General features: G+C 36.3%; 1 protein-coding gene across 3 annotated transcripts in view; it reads left to right on the top strand.

Moving 5' to 3' along the window:
- LOC150100777 (zinc finger MYM-type protein 4-like) overlaps positions 1–24,979 on the top strand; it is a 521,809-nt gene that overhangs the window by 278,892 nt on the left and 217,938 nt on the right. For all 3 annotated transcript variants that reach the window (XM_090402210.1, XM_090402209.1, XM_090402211.1), the window contains exon 16: positions 18,167–18,411. In XM_090402210.1, coding sequence (XP_090258336.1) covers positions 18,167–18,411 — 245 coding nt within the window. The remainder of the gene's footprint in view (positions 1–18,166; positions 18,412–24,979) is intronic.

The following is a 24,979-nucleotide window of genomic DNA, read 5'->3' as shown; positions in this document are numbered from 1 at the left end:
AAGCTTTATAACTGAGAGGAGACCTCCACATAGCCTTTAAAGGAATGCAGGGAACCGACCAGGGCTTCTGACCTAATTTCCAATCCTCACCTTCCCATGGTGCACCCTGTTTGGTATCTACAAGGATACTGTTGTATGGGACATTATGTCAAGTAATACTTAGTCTTTAGTTGAGTTGTAAGTCAGCAGTTAGAATTGAAGGAATTACAGGAAGATGGTTTAATGTTAAATCTGGTGATTTATTGTACATCCTTGTCTGACACGAGACAAGTATAACATCATCCGCATAAAACAAACATTAACATCTCCAAATTTGATCCAAAGAACTTGACATTGTCAGTATCCAGGAATGTATTAACAGAACTAATCAGGTGGTACGGTCACTTAAACAGAATGGGCAATGAAAGATTAGCAAAACAAGTGTTCTTTGCTAGGTTGGCATATAAAATATAAATAAACAGACATATAAAATCTGATAATGTTGGAGTCTTGACAGGTAATACATTGATTTGGAGGAAAATTGTAGATAGGAAATTAGTAATGATGTAAATTTTTCATATAGTACTATTATATTCTGTCCCTTGAGAGTATATGGCAGGAATTTGATAGTGACAAATTGCCACAAGCTGTGATTTATGTGATGAGACAAATGTGACTTACTTTGGCCTGTGGTATCACAGAGGCTTCTTCTAAGGTTGAAGTGGAGGAATTTTTTGAGGCCTTAGAGAAAGCATTTGACACAAAGAAAAACGAAAAATTGCTCTTTGGTGGGGATCTAAACAGCAGAGGAAATGATGTCATATAAAAATAATTTGGAATAATTTGGAGAAAAGTGCAAAGCTAATTATAATAGCAAATACCTGTTGGATTTCTGCTCAGGAGATGGACTGGTTATTACTAACATAATGTTCCAACATAAAGATATGCATAAAGTCACATGGAGAGAAGAGGCAAGGAATAAGAAAAGTCTCACTGACTATGTTAATGTTGACACTGATGTTTTTCCACTGGTGCAGGACAATAGGTGTACAGAGGATTTGAAATTGGAGGTGATCACCATATTTTGATCATATTGAAAAGAAGAACATGTAAGAAAATTTGAATCGAATAAAAGTTGAGCAGGTCTTAGATGTTAACTGCCGACTAAAATACACAAGCATTATTCAAAAAAATAATAAAAATTGAAAGAGTTTGAGAACTGGAAATCTTGATATTCTTCTTTAAACTGTTGAAGATTGTATTCCTTTGTAAATGTTTCATGAGAGAGACTATTCCACAGAATTGAGGTTGAAGGAATGAAAGATGATTGGGTGTAGTAGGTTTGGTGAGTATGCATTTCAACTGTAAAAGGTTTCTAAGCGGTTGTAGCATGACCTTATATTATCCTCAGACAATAAAGTTTCACTTATACTATCTTTGGATACAGTGGCAATGCCACAAATTTCTAATACTCCTTATATTAGTGTATAAAAATAATCCCACTCAGACCATTCCACAAACATCATCCCTCCTTATTCTGACTGCTACAAAACACCTCCAATGACCCCCCCCCCCCCCCCGGTCCCTTACTTTGGTTTGCATTCACATTACTCATCTTTACCCTTATGCATTCCACTGTCATGCCATAAAATCACTTTCTCACATCCTTTCTATCCTTCCACAACTTGCTTTTCAACCTCTGATCATTTCGCCACATCATTGACTACTCTCAACTGAACAGTCACTCCAAATCCTGAAGAAAACATTGATTCAGCCAGAGAGGCATGTGGTGAGGTTGTCTGGAAAGATAGAGTAGAAAAAGCCTGAAATGTGTGTGTGTAATATATGATATTTGACCAGAAATGCTCAAGTTTGGAGGTATATAGGTCTTACAGTGGCTGCACTGCTTAGTTTTGAAGTCCTGCACAGAGTGACAAATTCCAGATGATTGGAGTAGCTCTCATAATACCATATATAAAAAGGGAAATAAAACAGTGTGAGAGTTACAGAGGTATTTCCCCACTGAGTGTTCCTGATAAAATTTATGCAAGTATACTTGAAACGGTTGAGAAGGATTGTGGAAGAGAAGCTTGGTGAAAATCAAGCTGGATTCAGACCAAATAGAGGCTGTCAGGATCAGATTTTCACTTTGCAGCAAATAGTTGAGAAATCATGGAAATATAACAGTGATCTATATTTAAGTTTTGTAAATCTGGAAAAGGCATATGACAAGGCGCTAAGAGAAAAGCTATCAAAACGCTACAGTTATATGTGTGAATGGGGCATTATATCGAGCAATACTTAGTCTTTATTTTAGTTGTCAGTCAATAGTTAGAATTGAAGGAAGTACAGAAAGGTAGATGGTTTTATGTTAAATCTGTTGTCAGACAAGAATTTACATTTCCCCCTCTGTTATTCATTATCTATATTGGTCACATTATGAAGGAAAGTGATATTAAACCTGATATCAAATTTGGAGATGTTAAGCTCTTTACTTTATGCAGATAATGTTATACTTTTAAATAAATCTGGCACAAGTCTGCAAGATTCCCTGACTAAAATGAATAACTGTTATAATAAATTTGTTATGAAAATCCTCAATAACAAGACAAAGACAATGAAAATAGGCAGAAAGATTGAAAATATCAACTGCTTCATGAATGGAGAATTTATCGAACAAGTATAGCAATTTGTCTACTTAGGTACAGTTTTTAGTGAAGATAGTAAAGTAATTATGGAAATAGACAACAGAATCAACAAAGCCGGTATGGTAGAAAGTCAACTGAATAAATTTATATGGAATAAGAGAGAAATTAGCAAAATGCTAAATTAGCTGCGGTGGTCAAACCAATTTTATCTTATGGATCTGATAGCTAGGTTAGAGATAAAACGCTTGACTAAAGACTGGAGACCACAGATATGAGAGTCCTGAGAAGGAATACGGGCACTGATGGCATCTGTGGCAATATCATATTAGGGAAGATCTTGATATTGGTAGCATCCAGGAATGTGTTAGTCAAGCTAATCTCAGACAGACATATAGGATCTGATATTGTTGGAGTCTTGACAGGTGGAAAAATTGATTTGGTAGAAAATTGTTGATAGGAATTTAGTATGATGTAAGTTTTTCATGTAGTACTATCATATCCTGTACACTCCTTCAGGGTACATTGTCAGGAATTTGACGATGAAGAGTAATTTGAATTGGCAGTTGTAATCTTCAGAAATCTTGTTTGTCCTTAGGTTTTCGATCTCATTGTGCATTATTATAGTGAACATAAACAAATATCATGCTGTCTGTGGTAGGTTCTTGTGTCCAGATCCAGATATTAATCAAAAAGAAGGAGGGGCGAGGAGTTGTTGGAACAGTTGAAAATGTATGGTGCTACTAGAGAAATTCCAGAAATACTGTGTTGACAAAATTTATGTTGCACCATGGCAAAAGAGACTAATATAACTGAGACCTTCAAAGCTGTAATTTTGAGTTAAGGAAGGCATAGCTTTTATTCTGAACATCACAGTGCACCATGAATGGGAAAGAGTTTCAAGTTACCAAATAGGAAATTAAATTGTGCAACTTATTTGTACTTGTTGATCCACCGAAGATGCCAGTCGAGAAGATGTGGGGGAAATTTTTTGAGTCATTAATAAAGTTATCTGATTCTCGTATAACAGTCAGGTTTTCTAATGTAGAGAGTACAAAATAAATAGAAAAGCATTATTGATTACTTCATTGTTAAATGTGCAGTCATACTGGTTCAGTGTACAAAAAATAAAATACAATGAGATAAAAATGAGAAGCATCTTTTTGTTTGTAGTATTTTATATATGAAGATATGTCATGTGCATCTGAAAATGAGGATAGTTAGAAATTACTTCACAACAAATAAGAAACATTTTAAGAAAAATGTCCAAAGTGGACACATTATAGAATGCAATATTAAAATGGAAGATGAGAATGATATATCATTTAAACTATTAAGGAGTGTTTTCTTAAAAAAAAAAAAAAAAAAAAAAAAAAAAAACATAAATGGGAAAAAAAATTACAGTTCCAGTTTTTAAAAAAGGAGATAAAATAAATTTAAATAATTATAGAGAGAATCTATTACCAGCCACCTTGAAAATCTGTACAAAACTTATTCATTAAATTATAAATGAATCTCTGATGTTAAACGATGAACATTTAACGTTGATCATTTTAATTTAGGTTTCAGATCTGGAAGATTATATATAGACATAATATTTGGATTAAAACAACTAATAAAAAAAAAACAGTATAACACTCCAGTTTTTAATGTTTTGTAGATTTACATAAAGCATTCCCTTATCACTAATAGTGAAATAAAAAATAAAAGCACAAATAGTGAACCTCATTGAAGATATTTATACAGATAATTAGATACTGTTGAAGGATAATGAAATTAAACAAACAAAAAATTGTAGTAAAGAATTTCACAGGTGATTCATCATTGATTCTACTACCATTTAGTATTTTAATGGATGAAATAATTGTAGTACTAAAAGAAAAGAAGTTAGATCAAATAAAAATTGATAATCATCATCATCATCAAATTCCTGCCATGTACCCTCAAGGGGTGTACAGGATGTGATAGTACTACATGAAAGAAATTACACCATTACTAACTTCCTATCTACAATTTTCCTCCAAATCAGTCTGTTACTTGTCAAGACTCCAGCATTATCAGATCTTATATTTCTATCATCTAAGGCACTTTTTACCATATCAATCCACCTATATCTTGGTCTTACTCTGGGTCGTTTTGCTGCAAACCTGGTAGAGAACACTTGTTTTGCTAATCTTTCTTCTCCCATTCTGTTTAAGTGACCATACCACCTGAGATTAGCTCTGCTAACGCATTCCTGGATACTGACAATGTCAAGTTCTTTCCTAATATCCTCGTTTTTAATATGATATTGTCATTGATGCCATCTGTTCCTGCCTATAATCTTCCTCAGGAGTCTCATATCTGCGATCTCTAGTCTTTAATCAAATGTTTTACTTCTGACCCAGCTCTCAGATCCATAAGTTAAAACTGGTCTGAACATTGTCTTTTATACAGCTAATTTAGTGTTCCGACTAATTTCTCTCTTATTCCATATGAATTTATTCAATTGACTTCCCAACATACCATCTTTGCTGATTCTGTTGTCTATTTCTATATTTAATTTACCATCTTAACTAAAAATCATGCCTAAGTAGCTGAAATGTTTTACTTGTTCCACAGGTTCCCCGTTCACAACACAGTTGACATTTTCAATGATTCTGCCTATTTTCATTGTCTTTGTCTTTTTATTGCTGACCTTCATACCATATCTATTACAACAGTTATTCAACTTAGTCAGGGAATCTTGCAAACTTGAAGCAGATTTATTTAGAAGTATAACATCACCCGTATAAAGCAAAGAGCTGACATTAACATCTCCGATTCTGATATCATGTTTAATACCACTTTCCTTCATAATATCATGTTTAATACCACTTTCCTTCATAATATCATCCATATAGATAATAAATAACAGAGGGAATAATGTACATCCTTGTCTCACGCTAGATTTAACATTAAAAACCATCTTCCTGTACTTCCTTCAATTCTAATTGCCAACTTACAACTCAAATACAGATTAAGTATTGCTTGATATAATGCCCCATTGACACCATATAACTGTAGTGTATTGAATAGCTTCTCTCTCTCTTGGCACCTTATCATATTCCTTTTCCAAATCGACAAAACATAAATACAGATCTTTGTTATATTCCCATGCTTTCTCGACTATTTGTCGTAAAGTGAAGATCTGATTCTGACAGCCTCTATTTGGCCTGTATCCAGCTTGTTCTTCACCAAGCTATTCTTCCACAATTCTTCTCAACCGTTTCTCAAGTATACTTGCATAGATCTTGCCAGAAACACTCACAAGGAAATACCTCTGTAATTCTCACATTCAGTTTTATTTCTCTTTTTATATATGGGTACTATGATAGCTCTACTCCAATCATCGGGAATTCGTCCCTCTGTCGAGTCTTACAGTGGCTGAACTATACAGTGCAGCTACTGTAAGACTCTTATATCACCATACTTCAGCATTTCTGGTCGAATATTATCTACTCCTGCTACCTTTAAACATTTCAAGCCTTTGATGGCTTTTTGTACTACAAGTTTGGATATGTATTCCTGACTACATGCCTGGTCATTGTTTTTTACCACTGTGCTGTCATCACTGTTTGTTTCATTTAGCAGTTTTTCAAAGTAATTACTCCATACTTCAAGGATATCTTTTTCTCCTGTTTTCATGTCACCTTCATCATCTCTAACTCCTTTTACAACACTCTCCTTCTTCCATTCCTAAGCTTCTTCAACAACCTCCAGAATATTTTGCCACCTTCTTGATATTTATTTTCTATGTTCTTGCCAAAGTCCTCCCATGACTTTTGTTTAGCAAGTTTTACACAGTGTATAGGCATTCTTGCATTTGTCTCCGTATTCTCTAAGAGCACAAGCTGACTTATTTGACAAGAACTTTTGATATGCTTTCTTCTTTTCCTTCACTGCCTCTTTAACTTCCTGTGTCCACCAGGGAGTTCTGATTTTTTTATCCTTGTAGACAACCTCATCACATGCCTCTCTGGCAGAATCAATCAATGTTTTCTTCAGAGTGTCTGAATCTCCAAGATTTTATTCCTGTTCTCAAACTCTTTCCTTTTTTCTTCAATAATCTTTGTGTATTTTAGTCTACAGTTCACATCTGAGAGCTGCTCAACTTTTATTCACTTTAAAACTTTCTTACATGTTATTCTTTTCAATATGAAATTCAATTTTATCCTGCTCAAGACTAAATGGTGATCATTTCCAATCTTAAATCCTCTGTACACTCTGGTGTCCTGTACCAGGTAGAAAACAACACTATCAACAATAACATAGTCAATGAGACTTTTCTTATTCCTTGCCTCTTCTCTCCATGCGAATTTGTGCACATTTTTATGTTGGAACATGGTGTTAGTAATAACCAGTCCATATCCTGAGCAGAAATCCAACAGATATTTGCCATTATTATTAGCTTTGCTCTTTTCTCCGAATTTTCCCAAAATATTTTTGTATGTCTCACAATCATTTCCTACTCTGCTATTTAGATCCCCAACAAGGACCAACTTTTCCTTTTTCATTGTGTCAGTTGCTCTTTCTAGAGCTTCAAAAAATTCCTCGACTTCTACCTTAGTAGAACCTTCTTTCGGACCATAGGCACAAATAAGTCTCTTTGTTCAGTTCCCCATTCTCATATTTGCCCACATTACTCTACTTGAGACTCACTGCCCTTCAAGAAGATTTGCATCATATTTTATGTTGAATACTATGGCTACTCCTTCTTTTCCTTGATTGTCATTGCCTGAATATAACATTTTGTATTTATTGCTCAGAACGATCTCACCAGTTTTGGTCTTTTTTGTTTCAGTCACTCCTATTATGTTAATCTGGTACTTATCTAATTCCTCAGCTAACTCCATTGCTTTGCCATTCAGGCTTCTTATGTTGATAGTACCAATCTTTAACTCTGGTGATGTTGAGTTGGGGTTTGTTTTCAGATTTGTTCCAGTAGCTGACTTTTCGCTGTTCGCCCTTGTTCCGCGAAAACAACGGGGGCCTTGTTTAACTGCGCGATGCCCCAGCCAGCATGAAATTTTGTCATGTTGTACCATCATTTTTTATTTTGGTTTAACCAATAAGAATAAAATTTGGTCGGCTAAATCCCAAATTGCCAGCCCATCCTCGTTCGTTCAGTATCCAAGTAGATACCCAACAGGTAGCACCACGAGAAGGTGAGGATTGGACATTAGGTCAGAAGCCCTGGTCGGTTCTCCACATTCCTTTAAAGCCTATGTGGAGGTATCCTCTCGGTTATACAGCTTTGACCCTTAGTAAATCTAATCTGCTAAGTAGATGGTGTTGGCTAGCAGAAATGGAAGATGGTTTACAAAGAGAAGTATTTTATTTTATTTCCAATAATTTTAATACTTAGATTTGTAACGAATGGTTTGTTTGTGATTCGTTACAAGGTATAAATTGGAGGAATGTGATGTTCCTAAGTCAGTACAACTGTTTCTGGTGAGAAGGGAACTGACAGAGTTAAAGGCAATGTAATAGGATGCCATGTATACTTATCTGTTTAACAAATTGGCCCTTCCCATGCCAACAGTCAGTGATACCATACTGAAGTGAAAGTGCAGGGAATCAACTGCAAGTGCTACCCACAGTGGAAGACCTACCACACTCATTGATTCTAGTGGTAAGACTTATACGTTGGTTAGACATAACTGGTAATTAATTTATGGAATTAACAACGCATATAAAGTAAATTAATTAAAGATAACTTTAATGAATCACTTCTATATTTCGACAATGTCACATTGTCATCTTCAGGAACATAAAGATATGGTATGTGCACTACAGGAACTAACAAAGCAAATGAGGCAGAAATTAAGACACTAATTTTGTTCCTAAAGTCCTAATGGTGCCCTCTTGCGGGCTAATTTGGTAGTCTTGGCCGTTGGGCTGAAGTTCTCATAATGAAAGTCTCCCAAATTTGGGGCAGTTTCATGCACCCAAATTTGTTGAGGTTAGGAACGTTTTTTAGAGCTGCTGAAGATTCTTTGAATAAACTTTCGTATTTAAACTTGCTGCGATGGATTATTTTTGTCTTCTTCCAACGAATTTTATGGTGGGTATCTAAGGCATGGTCTGCCAGCCCAGAGCGGCTGTACTGGTGAAACCGGATGTAGTCTTGGTGTTCTGAAATCCTGATATTTGTTGTTCTGCCTGTTTGGCCAAAGTAGGACAATTTGCAGCTGCAAGGGACCTGGTATAGCCACTGTGGTACTCAATCAAAAAGACTACAAAGGTAAGCTAAATTCTTTAATACGAGACCGTACTACTTACCTCCCCATTGAATATAATCCGACCAGCTCTCAGATTAGAACTATCCACAGACTCCTTAAGAAAGTCACTTCTTGGCCTGTGGAAGTCACCAACAAGCTTAAACCTTATAACTCTAGACCCCCCCGATTATATGGACTCCCAAAAATACATAAACAAAATGTGCCATTACGTCCCATAGTGGATGGCATTGATTCCCCCACATATAAATTAGCCAAACATTTAGCCAAAACGCTCACACACTACACTGGCAACACACCATCACACATAAAAAACTCGGCCCACTTTAAAGCCAGTATAGAAAACCTCACACTCCAACACACTGACATAATGGTCAGTTTTGACGTCTCCTCCCTATTCACTAATGTCCCACTCAAAGAAACCCTTGAGCTCATCCAAGCCAAGTTTCCTCCCGATATCTCAGCCCTATTTCAGTTCACAATGAACTCAGGCTATTTCGTTTGGCAAGGAAAGTTCTACAAACAGATAGAGGGGACAGCCATGGGTTCACCACTTTCCCCACCCTTGGCCAATTTCTTTATGGAGACATTTGAAGAAAAAGCCTTAAACTCCGCCCCACAAAAACCCACTATTTGGCTTCGTTATTTGGATGATGTGTTTGCTATTTGGCCACATGGCTCAGACTCACTCCACTCCTTCCTAACACACTTAAACAACCAACATCCCAGAGTCCAGTTCACCTTAGAAAAAGAGGAAAACAACACCCTACCCTTCCTAGACACTTTAATCACCCGCCAGCTTGATGGATCTTTGGTTTTCTCTGTTTACAGAAAACCCACCCACACTGGCAGATACATTCACCAGCAATCCCACCACCCCCCCCTCACAACAATATGGGGTGATAAAAACACTATATAACAGGGCAAAATTAATCTGCTCAGATGACAAGGCCCTGACTATAGAACTAAACCACATCCTCAACACTTTCTTAGCCAATGGCTATAACCCCAAAAAAATCCAAAAAATACTAAAACCTGAAAACCACAACCCCCCTCCCCCCCTCAACAATAAAGACTACACCAAGTCTATCACTATCCCCTACATCCAGGGCACCTCTGAAAAAATAACCAATATCCTCAAGAAATATGACCTTACTTCCTGTTACAGACCATATAAAAAGTTGGCATCCCTTATCCGCTCTACCAAAGACCAACCACTTCCCCTAGACCTACCTGGTGTATACCAGGTCCCCTGCAGCTGCAAATTGTCCTACTTTGGCCAAACAGGCAGAACAACAAATATCAGGATTTCAGAACACCAAGACTACATCCGGTTTCACCTGTACAGCCGCTCTGGGCTGGCAGACCATGCCTTAGATATCCACCATAAAATTCGTTGGAAGAAGACAAAAATAATCCATCGCAGCAAGTTTAAATACGAAAGATTATTCAAAGAATCTTCAGCAGCTCTAAAAAACGTTCCTAACCTCAACAAATTTGGGTGCATGAAACTGCCCCAAATTTGGGAGACTTTCATTATGAGAACTTCAGCCCAACGGCCAAGACTACCAAATCAGCCGGCAAGAGGGCACCATTAGGACTTTAGGAACAAAATTAGTGTCTTAATTTCTGCCTCATTTGCTTTGTTAGTTCCTGTAGTGCACATACCATATCTTTATGTTCCTGAAGATGACAATGTGACATTGTCGAAATATAGAAGTGATTCATTAAAGTTATCTTTAATTAATTTACTTTATATGCGTTGTTAATTCCGTAAATTAATTACCAGTCGCACTCATTGAACATGACCATAGGGTGCTGCAAAAGATAATATATAAAAACCGCCATTCGTCGACTGACACTTTGAATGCAGTGTTCCGGGATCGATTGGAATACAAATCTGCACAATAATATTGAGAACTGAGGCTCACAACATGGGCTTCCATGGAAGGACTGCAATATGCAAGTCCCACATCACCTGAACCAACATTCATTGCTCTCTTCAGTGGTACAAAGAGTGTGTACAGTGGGACGTGGAAACTTGGAAAGTGTGTTATGGAGCAATTAATGACACTACACTCTCTACTGAGCAGATAGACAGGTGTGGGTGTGACGAATGCCTGGAGAATATCTCTTACCAGAGTGCATAATCCCAACTACGAAAGTCAGTGGTGGTGGTATAATGGTATGGTCCTATTTTTCCTTATTTGGCCTTGGACTGCTGTGGTGCCAGAACATTGAAATCCTAGAGATATCTGAAAATTCTGGACAATGCAGTGCTTCTTATTTTGTGGCATTTCAGTCGCTTTCATAAGGCTGTTGCTGTAACTGCATAGTTTGTGAACATGAATGTCACATGACTGGCCTCCACAGATCCCTGATCTCAACCTTATTGAACATCTGTGGAATGAACTGGAGCATTGGCTGAGGTCAAGGGATGTCTGCCTCGCAACAATCTAGGATCTCATTACATTCCTACAGGAAGAATAGTCCAAAATTCGCATTGATCACTATTGTATGCTTGTGGAAAGTATGCCTTTAGGATTGCTGCAGTCACTACAGCAAAAGGAGATTCTATATATTATTAAGGTGGGTCACATGGCTGTTTGTTTCTACATTACAGTGTTGGTTGACTTCTTTCCAGCAGTGTATGATGGGTATTAGGTTAGGACTAAAATAGGCCCTCTCTTAATGAGTCTTTGAAATCTCTAGAGAAACCTTCAAAATAATATGAAATGTGTATATCCTCACAGTGACCTTAATACTCTTTCAATCATCCTTAGATAAGAATGCATAGAAAAGGTTATGAGAATTGTAGTTCAAAAGATATTTTGATTGGCTGAGAAAATGATCCAGTACTTTATCTTATTTAATTGTCAGTGGACATTATTGTGTCATGCAAATTTAGTACATTGGGATTGGTTCTTTTGATCAAAGTTTCTGCAAGTTGCAGATTTATTTCATTATTAATATGGTATTATGTTTGTGCACTGGTGGTCAAGGAAAGAAAACAGTAGCAATACTAAGATAAAACTTTTGATTATGTGGCAAATTTCAAAGTGGAGCATGTGTGAGATTTGTTTGTGCTTATCTACTCAGAGAGGTCTTAAAGACAACTTTCACCATTGCAACAAATTTTATTATTATTATTGCATGGGCTCCGCCATGAAATTCAAAGTCTTGGAAAACCCAAACTAGCCACATAGCATCTGTTATACCTCTCCTTGAATCCATTAACAGACCAAGCATTCCCAACTGATTCACAACCCATTCCTTTCATTAACTACTTTCTAGGTTAAGTGAGGTGAGCCAACCAACTTTTGCAACTCACAAGTCCTCATGTATTATAAGGAACATTCCACAGACCATTCACCTTTGGATCCTCCATAACTTCTTCATACCCCCAGAAACCCAGGTGACCAGCCCTGAGCACAGTAATTCAGGTGTGGATGTATTGAGAGCAAGATTCAAATGGAATGATCATTCCCTTATCTGTACCTGTTAGTACATTCTTCAATAACCAAGTAATCGAATAAAATACCATAGCTATCTCAGCAATATGCCCTCTAAACATTAACTTTCTACCTACTACTACAGTACCTCCAAATCTCTGGCATCGTTTTCCTATAGGACACTTCCCTCAATGTGGCACACAGCTTGTAACTTTTTTTTTATCCCATAACTTTACACTTTTCCACACTAAATTCACATCCATTATGTGTTGTTGCCGTATTGTCAGTCCATTTAAATTGCTGTGCAAGCTTTCTACATCACCTTTCAGATATTATTATATCATTTATGTACAAATTAAGCAACAGTGATTCAAGCACAGCTTGCAGCACACCACTAATCACCTTTTTTCTCCTGGATTCTGTTCCTCCACATACTAATTTTTAATATCTATCCATCAGTTCATCCTTGTATCCATTGTTAATATCTTCTGCTGTCAGTGCCTTGTAAATGTATTTAATTTTTTCTGCCTATATATGTAATATCTCTTTATCTTTACTCTCGTCTATCTTTATTCTATTCCTAATTCTTTATAGCTTTACTCTAATGTGCTTTTTCTCTCTTATCCTTTCTCATTTACTCTACTACGTACTATGATTATCCACCTTCCATATTTACTAGTCGAATGCCTATGAATACTGGAAATTTATTTATCAGACTGCGCCACCAATATATCATTTAATTGGCATAAGACTAAATAAAACTTGCGGTAGATTTCTCTCTCTCTCACACGAGCGAAGTTTCTTTTATCAATATTTACTTTAACAGTTGTGGTTCGTAAGTAACTGAACTGCGTTTGTATTACCTTAAATTATTTCCCACTCACGAGTCCGATTTATTTAAGAACAGTGCAGTTGTAAAATAAAAGATCAGGCAGTAATCTTATAATAAATAATTAAAACACATTTATTTACAAATTATACATGAATTAAACAATAGGGAGATTGCTTTACTTCTCTGAACCTAGCGGCACTCTTAGATACTATCTGTAAAGGTTTTAGCGCAGTAAGAAACTCTTATATACAAAACTAGTAAACAACCTTTCCTGCACTCTTACACATAACTATATACATATACAAAGTTCCCCTGGGAAAGCATTGCCTTTGCCTGTTTTTGATGTTAAAACAGTAAATACATTCACTTCCCACAGGGTTAACTACATTAATATTTTGCAAAATATACATAGAAACAAACAAGATTATTTACAGTTCTCATGGGACTTGACCTATCTAAAAAATCGATGTAAAGCACTTTGACATTTTAAAGCTACATCGAGTTTCATATCCATCCTCAGTTTGTTTAACGTGCTTCCATGTGGTATCCTGTCGATTCATTTGCAAAATCAGCAGTATAATCCTGTAACCATTCCTTTTATCCAATTCAGCTGTCATTCTATTACAAAAAGTTAGTAAATTACTAAGGCACAACCAATCCTTCACAATGCCATACTACTGTCATAGAGTATCATATTTTCATCCACCCATTCCAGAATTGTCATTTTGACCAATCATTCCAGTACTTTTACCACCACTCCTGAGATACTGATTAGTTTATAATTTGATACCACAGGCTTAGGTTCTCTTTTATGCAAAGGAATTATTTTTCCCTTCTTTAACACCCTTGGCTCTTTGTTATAGTTAATGTCTGCATATCAGTATTTCTCTTTATGAATTTGCTATTGTGCAATCAGCATAACTGGTTGGAATGTAACCATATACTAAAACTAAAAACCACCATTTAGCCAATGGATGATGCATGCATTGTGGAGAACTACCATTTAGAATGTGGGATTAGTTTATCATCATTCCATTGATAAGAGATCACAAATTTATTTACTCATGGAATGTTGTTCACATTTCTCCCACTGTTTTCTCTCTCTTTCCTGACACATGTTCTTCTTGCTGATTGTATTTTTTATGGCTTCCCTTCCCTTCTTAAGGAATTACCATATGTAGCCTCCTCTTTCTCTCTTCTCCAAATCTGTTAAAATATGCTTAGCAGTTACTCATCACCACTGCTTAATAACTATAGCAATAACTCACAAGTTTTTTCTTTCCCTTCTGATGTCATCTGGGAAAGCTTTCTCTCATGTATTTCCTAAAAAGTATAATCTGCATTGTTCATAAATTTTGGTGGTAGAGGGTGAGTTTAATTTAAAGTAATAAAGTATATAACCATCAATTAACGTAAATAAACAGTGTAAGAATGGGAGAGTTTCTGAAATGAAGGAAAGAGTGTTGTATAGTGACTCGTTATTAAGAGGAGTGATAGATGGGAGTGTAACTAAATCGTATTTACCGGGTGCAAAATTTAAGGATGTGAGAGTATTAGAGTGCAAAAACAGAGGGTGAAAGAATTAATAATTGTGGCGGGTACAAATGAATTGAAAGGTGATAAATTTTTTATGAGAGAGGACTTGAAAGTATTGTTCAAGGTAGCGAAAGAAAAGAGTGACAGGGTTAGAATGGTGAGTCTGTTGCCGCGGTATAACAGAGAGGAGTTTAGAAGGAGGGCCATAATCGCAAATGATATTATGCGCAGGTTATGCAGACGGTGTGGTGTAGAATTCGTGGACGTTTGGAATGAGTTTGATGGGCGAAAGGACTTATACAAGATGGATGGCCTGCATTTAAATGGACTTGGTGTGCGGAGACTGGAAAAAGTGTTGCTGAATGAAGTGAAAATGGATGTGCAGAACCAGGGAAACTAGAACTACCAAGGAGGGGGGAGGGGAGGGAGTGGATATGCAGACATCAGTGAGACAGTTGAGTGCGAGAATGTATATAATGTACCCGAGCCAGCACTAAGGACAAAAAATGGGAATGGGACATTTAGAATAACGCATCAAGGTAGGGGTGGGACAAAGGGATCACTGCATTTCATGTATACTAATGCCAGGAGTATTAGGAACAAGAAGGAAGAATTTTTGGCCTTGATTGGCTCTTCCTGGCCACAGGTTATTGGCATTAGTGAAACATGGCTGACGGAAGATGATATAGTTAGTGGGATAGAATGTTTAGGAGAGACAGAGAGAATAAAATGGGGTGGGGTGGGGTGTTATTGATGATGGCTGATGAACTGCAGCCAAGGAGAATTGAAGCTGTATCACAGGATGGTGAAAGGAGCTCATTTGAAGCTATTTGGTGTGAGATTGAGACTGGCAGAATAAAATATACAGTTGGGTGCTGCTATAGACCAGGTGATGGAATAGATGATGGAGATAGTATGCATAAACAAATTGATGAAATGAGTGGAAGGAGGGTAATTATGGGGGATTTCAACTATGGTAACATTGATTGGAAGGAGGAGAGGACAGATGTGAGGAAGGAAATGGATTTTATTCAATTATTAAGGGATAACTATCTGAGACAGCATGTAATTGAAAATACTATGGGTGTGAGAGTGCTTGACCTGGTAATAGCATCTCAGAATTTGACTGTAATGAATATGACCATGTTGCCACCTATTGGTGAAAGTGATAATAAGGTCTTGACCTGGGAGGTGGCTAAAGGTGTGGAATTTTCGATTAAGACAGGGTATATGTGGAATTACCGTGCTGGCAAGTATGACAAGCTTAGGAGATTGCTTGGATCAGTGCCATGGCATGTATAACTGGAAGGGCTGGACGATGATAGAGCATGGGAAGTGGTCAAGGAGCATTTACAAGAGGTTATGGCTGATTGTTTACCTAGGGTCCGAATAGTAAAACAAGTAGGGATTAAATTGATGAATAACACCATTAAGCTTGAGCTGCAAAAAAAAGAAACAACTGTGGAGGGAATTTGAAGAAAGGGGTGACCTGCCGGCACATGAACGGTATAAAGTGCAGGCCAGAAGGGTAACGAGTGTGGTAAAAAAAGCGAAAGCAGATTATGAAAGGAAACTAACTATGCAAGCAAAAGAGAATCCCAAACAGTTCTTTCAATGTGCTGCAAGCAAGAAAAAAACTGTACACGGCAAAATGATTTTAAGAATGATGATGGTAAGGAGGTCACTGAATCAGTCGATATAGTGGAGTTACTGAGCGTGCAGTTTGCAAAAGTATATCATCCAGGTGGTGACATTGAAAAAATGAAGGAACCATTAGTTTATACGGGAATTGTGATGAATGAAGCAGAGGTGAATAGTCTGTTACAGAACCTTAATGTGAATACATCTGTGGGATTGCATGGTATACCGGCACGGGTCTTGCGTGAAGCGGCTAAGGAAATATCAGTGCCCTTGACCATGTTGTTTAATCTGAGTCTCGGGTCTGGTTTAGTCCCAAAGGTGTGGAAAGAGGGGAAAATAGTTTCACTGCATAAAGGAGGATCCAAGACTATGGTGGCAAATTACTGACCGATCAGCATATCAGGAGTCGTTGTGAAGGTCTTGGAGAAAGTAGTCAAGAGAAAAATACAGGAATGGATTGATGAAAATGAGATACTGTACACGGGACAGCATGGCTTTGTGAAGGGTAGATCATGCCTCAGTAACTTGCTCAAGTTTTATAACAAGGTGACGACTGAACTGGATAAGGGAAATAGGTTTACAGTGATACTGCTGGACCTGGAAAAGGCGTTTGACAGGATACCACATGGAATTTTAATCTGTAAACTACAACATATGGGAATGGATATAGGGTTGATGAGATGGATAGGTGGGTGGTTGATGGAGAGATATCAAAGAGTAGTTTATTCAGGAGTAGAGGCCAAAAGATGGCCTGTGACTAGTGGTGTGCCGCAGGGTTCTGTTCTTGGACCACTGCTGTTTAATCTGTTCATTAACGATATAGGGAAGGATCTAATTGGAACAGTTCATTTGTTCGCTGATGATGCAAAGTTGGGTAGGGCGATAGTGAATGCAGAAGATGTCAAAGTCTTGCAGAATGACTTAGATAGATTGGAGTTCTGGGCTAAGGAGAATGGATGTCAATTTAATGTGACAAAATGTAAAGTTATGCATTTTGGGGTGAAAAGATTAGCAGCAGTATACCACATTGGTGGAACTGTACTCCAAGAGATTGATGAGGCCAGGGACTTGGGAGTGTTGGTGGATAGGGAGATGAAGTTTAGGGGGCACATTGCAACAGTAGCTAAATCAGCTCATCAACTCACTTGGTTGTTGAAAAATACCTTGACGAGCAGAGACAAGCAAGTTATTGTACCTCTGTACCAAGCCTTGATAAGACCTCATATCGACTACTGTGCCCAGATTTGGTCACCTCAGTTCCTTCTTGATGGGGAGAAGGTGGAGAGGATCCAGAGGCAAGTGACTAAGATGATAGCAGGTCTATGGAATGAACCATATGAGAACAGGTTGAAGATTTGTGGGTTGCAGAAATTAGTTGATAGGCGGAAAAGGGGAGGTGTGATTGAGACATTCAAATGGCTAAAGGGTTTCTATAGGATTAATTCTGAGGATATTTTTGAGATCAGGACTGGTGGTGGGAGAACTAGGGGACACCTATGGAAGCTGGGCAAGAGTGTGGTTAGCAGGGGTGTTAGAGCTGGGTTCTTTACTTTTAGAGTGGTAAATGAGTGGAATAAGCTATCAGAGTCTGTTGTGGGTGCTATGATGGTGAGCGAGTTCAAGGCAAGGTATGATAGATACTGTGAGAATGTCGCATAGTTGTGTGGACATGATGTTTAGGGCCTCCCTCGATGAGTCTAAGGACTCCGTGGAGTCGCCCAAAATAATATTTATAATAATAATTTTGCATTTAAGTATTTAATAAAAAAAAATGAATTTGTTCTTTACTAAAATAATCATCCATATTTGTGAATCCTTTAGAACAAGAAAATGGTTCAGCTGAGGACAGTTTAGTTTCTGCACGGGGTTTACGTGCTCGACATCGAAGCCAGAAACGTCCAAGTACAGGTCCTGGAAGAGGTCGAGGGAGAGGTAGAAAAAGAGCACGAGTGGAGCCAATTTCTGTTGATGATTCTGACTCACTTGTGGGTGCTGAGGGCGAATCTAATCCTCCAACCCCTATAACACTTCATGATAGTGCCCCAGATGCCACTATGTGCTTAAAGGTAATAAACAATATGGACAAGGTATACTTGAATCAAACTATTAAAATACCTTCTGTTTTTTTTAAACGGAAAGCTCCCTGATCTTTAAGCAAAGTATGAATTAATAGACAGCTATTGTAGATAAATGCATTTTTTTTTACAATGGAAAGCTCTTGTTCTTTAAGCAACGTATGAATTAATAGACAGCAATTATAGATAAATGCATTTTTTTTTATGTATATATAAATGGAAAGCTCCCTGTTCTTTAAGTGAAGTGTTAATTAATAAACATCGATTATAGATAGATGTGTTCTGCATTTCTGTGTTCAGGGTCTCCAACTGATATTAATAGTACAAAGAGATTATGACTTTTTATCTTTTCCTTTCACATAATGTTGCTTTTTTCTCCATGCTTTTTAATCACACACACACACACACGTGAGAGAGAAGGAGAGAAGGGTGGGGGTTGAAAAACCCATAATATATCATGCTGTGTGTGAGCAAATAGTCAAGAAGAATTAAGGAATCTGCTGATGTGCTTTGTGTGTATATATCTGTAGGATGTAGTCCTTAGGGAAGACTTTCAAAGCATAGTGATGGGAATGAAAGAGGAGAACAAGAAGTTGATTCAGTATGTGTTGAGCTGGACATTCAATGGTTAAGGGGAAAGTCAGGCAGTGGTATCATCGAGGTGAACGGAATGTCATTCATGAAAATATCAATAGAAGGGAGCAGAAGGTGTAAACGTTATTCAACTTTTTTAGATTTCTACAGGTATTTTCATGGGCACAGTTCTGTCGAACTTGCTGACACCATTCCTCTGCTATAATGTTCAGAGTTTCAGTATAAAGACCACATAACTAATTTTAAAAGAAAACTTTATTAGCTTGAGAATTCTATGCTGGTTTTGCCTACTATTTTGCACACTTCTTCAGGAGAGAGTGTTACATTTATTGTGTCAAAGCTGGAATGGAGTCAATAGCTGAAAAATAGTTTAACAGTGGACATTTAAAAACATAATATGCATCATACTTGGTGTACAGAAAGCTACTCATACTGGCAGATACCTTTGTATCTCATCTCACCACCACCTGATGCACAAAAAAGGAATAATTTACTAATAGAATGTATTAGTTATTAGAATATACTAACACATTCTGTTAGTATATTCTATACTAATAGAATGTATTATATAGTATATAATACAGTCTATTAGTATTCTAATAATACTAATAGAATGTATCAAGAACTTAAATACAGTACCTCAACCATACCCTATCTCAAAATTGAGGTGTAATAGACAAAATTTCTGAATTACTTTGACATCATGGCATAAAAGTAGCTTTCATTGACTGTGCACGATCCTGAAGATTCCTACATCTTCCTAAATCACCTTATCCATCCCTTAGGAAAAAAAAACATGGATTTGTAAAATTTACTATTCATGCAGAACAAACAAGATGATCTGGAGAGATCACATGTCAAACATGTGCATATCATGCAAACACCATACATAGAGCATAACTGCTTTGTCAGGAAATTCAAGCAGCTTCAGAAATGCATTGTGCTATATTATCAGTTTTCAGTGCAATGTAGAAGAATGAAGATCATTGTTCATCACAAATCTCATTCACACAACCTGGATATAATGCACATCGTCGTGAAACATGATAATTCCAGCTAGTACATATGCCATCATGCATCCATTAAAAAATCATTTTTCAATTGTCAATTCCATTCCAACTTCTGGTTGTTGTTGCCTTTTCCCAAGAAACTTCAAACCTTCAATATCTTTAATTAACTGTGCATGCAGAAGTTCTTCCAAACTCTATTCAAGTTGGATTTAGAAATGTCATTCTATGCATCTGCAATGATTTTTATATCATGCAAAGTTCTGAATTTTTACTGAAATCTTGGGTTGTTGGGCTATCTTCTGTGTTGATTACCTTGATATGTTTTTTCAAATGTTTCACAAAAATAAACCATTCTGTACACTAATTCTCCTCTTCACCTGTGAAGTGATCCAGGCATAGTGAGAGTTCTTTAATGCCATTATGTATACACTATTTTTTGACTTAAAACTGAGTTATTGGAAAAAAAAAAAATTAGCCATAGTTATTCAGTTATTAGAAACCAATTAGAACAGTTAAAATAATGTATTCTCAGTTGTTCACTGTGGCCTCAGTCAGTTGGCCATTGATGGTGAAGAATATGCATCCTTGATTACCTTGCTTCTGTGGCCTGACATTTCAATGTAATAATTAGAACATTTATACCATTTGTGAGAGTGAAAAAGCAGGAGTCTACTATATATGAACTAGTAGAGAATTGTATAACTAAAAGTTTTATCTTAGAATTAGTTTTGTAGTCTGTTCTGGAACTCTCAAAATGAACACAGTGTATCTATCTCATAGTGACTGGATTGAGTTTGGAGAGAAATGTCACCAGTTACCTAATTGCCCTCTTCTGGGCAGCATTGAGAATTTGCAGACAGGTCTTTTTGGACACCCTCATATGTAAAAACAGTATTCTAAGGTTGGTTGGTTGAATTTGGAATTGATACATTATTAGGAGTTGAACGTGTGATTAATAATGTCTTGAGCAGAAAATGATGCTTTTTTTTTATGGTTGCAGAGGAGGAGGTGGATGTGACATGCTTATGCTAGAAGAGGCTAAAGGTGTAAGCATTCCAAGAAGAAATATCTTGTATGGAAATCTGAATATTATCAAAGGTGGTTTGTGGGGGGGGGGTGCAGTCTTTCTTGTTTGAAGTAAGACAGGATTGTGTTCTTTGTTGCATTGAAGTTGACAATCTTATTCTAACCTTACAGAAATATAGCTAGAAAATTGGTATTTGAAGCATTGATTGTGGAAGGTCTTTTTTTTAGCTTGAGGTATATATGAGCACCGTAAGATTTGTTTAATGAAAATAAATAAGGGGAATATACTGTCTTTGGGAAAACTGTGAATAGGATTTGAGGCTAGTGACAGATTGTTATTTATGAATAGAAGAAAAACTGGGTGAAAGTACAGAAATCTGGCTTACTCTGGCATTAAGAAAGAAGTCATCTATGATGACTTGTAGTGAATATCCAGAGAGGAAATTATCGGTCCAGTTGCAAAGGATGGATAGTAGGCATTACGATGGCAATTTTGTAAGTAAGCCTTTGTACTAAAACCTTATCACATGCCTTGAAAATGTCTAGAGCCACTGCACTGGTTTCATAAAACCTTTCCATAGTTTGTATTCATAGATGGGTGCTGTTGGCAAGATCATCCATGGATAGAGTGTGGCAGAATCTATATTGTTAGTCACTGATTAATGGGTTGGCTTGTGATGGAGTTGATTGTTGATACCTTTCTCCATTATTTTCAATAGGATGAGATGATAATTGAATGATTGACTTTTATCTCCTTTCCTGAGGATAGATTGGATCTAGATGATTTGTTTCCATGTTGTAGGATAAATATCATGAGTATGAAAGATTGTAAAAATGATACAGAATGTGTTCAGTAATTTGTAATAAGTTCTAATAACACTGAATCACAGCAGTGAATGTTTATTAATTGAATCACAGTTAATATTACAAATTTTCCCAAGTTCCTTCTTTTGTACCTAGTTAATTCATTTCATTATGTCATTAAGTAGTGTCTTCTGAATCTGTATTTTGTATTTTAGTAATTGAAGTAAAGTTAACATAGGGTAATATTGTCTTGTCTTTTCTTTAGAAAAGACTATACACTGTGCTGATGTCAGAAAAGAAGAAATTTGTTTTATATCAAATGTATTGAGAAATTATGTTTTGTTCAAACTACGGTGTAGTAAGATTAACCATCCATAAGTTCCTCTTATGTAGCTATATCTCTTGATTAACACATTATGTAAATCATTTTGTTGGGTGGGCAATCAGTTTATTTTGTCTTCTTATTTGACAAAATTAGTTCATGCATTCTACACCTACTAAAGCTAATTCATGGGGATTATAAAAATAACTTGGCATAGCAGCAGGTTTACTATAGTGAATTTCCTTCAGCATAGCAGCAAGACTATGACTGTGCAGAGATCATCTGTAATCAAATTTTTAAGTTGTTGGTTAGTTATGCACTTTATTAGTTAAACATAATATGGATTTTACATACTTAAATATTTTATTGGCATAAAATGTTTGCCCTGGTATCAAGGGCATCTTTAGTATGACTTTCAAACTAAACAGTTAGAACAGAAACTAGTAGATTCAACATTGAAAACATGCGAACTGCTGCACATATATGATGTGGAGTGTCATGGCCCTAAATACATTAATGTTCTAGTAAAAATAACTTCAAAAAAGGTTTAAAAAACTTTTTTCAGTTCTGTGCATTTTTTAAGACATTAGTTGCATATTTAAATGATGTACTTTATCTCATATCATTGAATAAAAATGAATTGCTTGATTAAATTCACTTGTGGAGTTATTCTGAAATGGTCACTAAAATCAGAAAATGATTTCTAGTTAATTTTTGTTCAGATGAAAAAGATGCCTATATAAATTATTATGCACTTGCATCTTTACATCTTCTTCCTTTTCCCCCTTTTTTACCTTGTGGTGTCGAGGGTTTTCTATTCATTTAACTGCAACCATTATATGAGGATAAGGTGGTTAGTCCTATGCCTCTTGGTGTATCCTATGTCTGTAGAACTGTTGAGTTCTCAAGGCTGGTTTGCCTGCTTGTGGGATGAAAAACCCCAGATAAACTAAACTGGAGAGAAAAACCCTGCAGTCCACACCCAAGACAGCTAACTTGGATATGTCTGAGAAAGATCCTAAGCTCCTAACGTCAGTGATGGGAATCAAATCCAGGATACTCCTTTCTCAGGCATGTGGTTGTGAAGTGCATAGCCACTCGGCCAACCACGCAGACCCATTGCACATCTTTACATTGATACTTTTATTTTTATCCTATTATAGCATATGCTGTTAAACTTTACGGTAAACAAAAATTAACACATCAGAACTTTGAAATGAATTGCTCTTAACACTCGGCTGCTTAAATGCATTAATTGCAGTTCATTTTAAAATTCCGCTATGGTAATTCTTGTTTAATGTAAAGTTTAATAACATGAAATGCTATATTAGAATATAAAGAAAAGTATTGCTATATCAGCATGTGGCTTGTATTTATAAGTTGCTTAGGAGCGATGGCCAGTGAGAGTTGTAAATATTATGAAAAATAAAGGAACTGTATATTCTCACACATATTGGTATTTTATTGAATCTCTCTTCTTTATTCAAAAAAAACGTAGATGGATGTTTGATTTTTCAGTGAAGATTTTGTATATTACTTAATAACAGTGGATGTCTGTTTTTTTTTCCTGGTGTTCTGTAACATGCTTGAAGATGTTATTTTTGTATACCTGATAATAGCTGAGAACTTTTTTTAGAGAGGGTGGGATAGGGTCAAAGCAGAAAATGTAAGGAGATTTTTTTAAGGAAGAAACTTTTAATAGTGAGACTTTTGTTTGAAAGATGTCTTTCTTCTATGTGTTAATTATATGTGTTAATTATAGATATTTAATTGAGAAATAGTCATTCAGTGTTTTAGTTTAAATTATGAATAAGGGGAAGATTGACTAGATGGTGCCTAAAATTGCTTCAGAACAGTATTACTATAAGATACTACTTACTCTGTGTTGAATGAAGTTCAGTAAACTGAAGATACTTATTTTTACAAAAAGCGTCATCCCTTGTTATCTGCTAAATACATAAAGTTTGAAGGTTCAAATGAAAGTTAAGGAAATCAAGTCATGGAACAATCTGAATCATTGTAATATGTATTATCATTGTTCTAGTGATGAAATAATTTGTATATGGGGAGTAAAATCCCATATAAAAGGTCTCAAAATGTAATGCCTTCTTGGTGCCTTCTTGACTGAGCAATTTGTTATTGACTGCTAATTTTCCTTACTAAAATTGATCTGTTTTTGTGTTATGGAATAAAACATATTCAGTTCTACTCCCCCCCCCCCCGACATTAGCTTCATATTTAAAGTGAGCATGAGAAAGTGAATACATTAAATTTATATATAAATAATATATATGTACAGGGTGGCCATAATTAAAGAGGAGGTGTTCAGAGCCCTGTAGTGAAAAATGTATTGGACGAAATTCAACTAAACTTGATGTAAGCATACTCTGGAACATGTGTTTTTTTATTTATAGAAGACAAACAATTGAAAATTTCTACCACCAAGGTACATTTGGCATTAGAATTACATGATATTTGCATAATTGGTGAATATAAGGAAGACCGAAATGGATTTGTGCCATTCTGATAAGACTGAAGTGCTATGGATCTCACCTTACCGGAATGGGCATTGCTAGTCAAGCTTTACTATCAACAATGTGGTAATGCTGATGCCATGCTTCAGGAATTCTGGTGTTTGAAGGATAAGAGTCCAATGACAATAACAAATCTTAGAAAATTTTACAATCTGAAAATAGTGGATCTTTAGCAGTGAGGCCAGGAAGAGGGTGCAAATGGATTATTCCTCAACAAGTTAAAGTTGCAATTGCCATCATGGAACAGAAAATGAATAAAGCACAAAGGT

The sequence above is a fragment of the Typopeltis vanoorti genome, chromosome 12 (assembly GCF_054136105.1).
Source record: "Typopeltis vanoorti isolate ZY-2024b chromosome 12, IOZ_Tvanoo_1.0, whole genome shotgun sequence".
Classification (NCBI taxonomy): Eukaryota; Metazoa; Arthropoda; class Arachnida; order Uropygi; family Thelyphonidae; genus Typopeltis; species Typopeltis vanoorti.
Note: the sequence above shows the minus strand (reverse complement) of the source record. Positions and strands in the feature narration are given on the sequence as shown.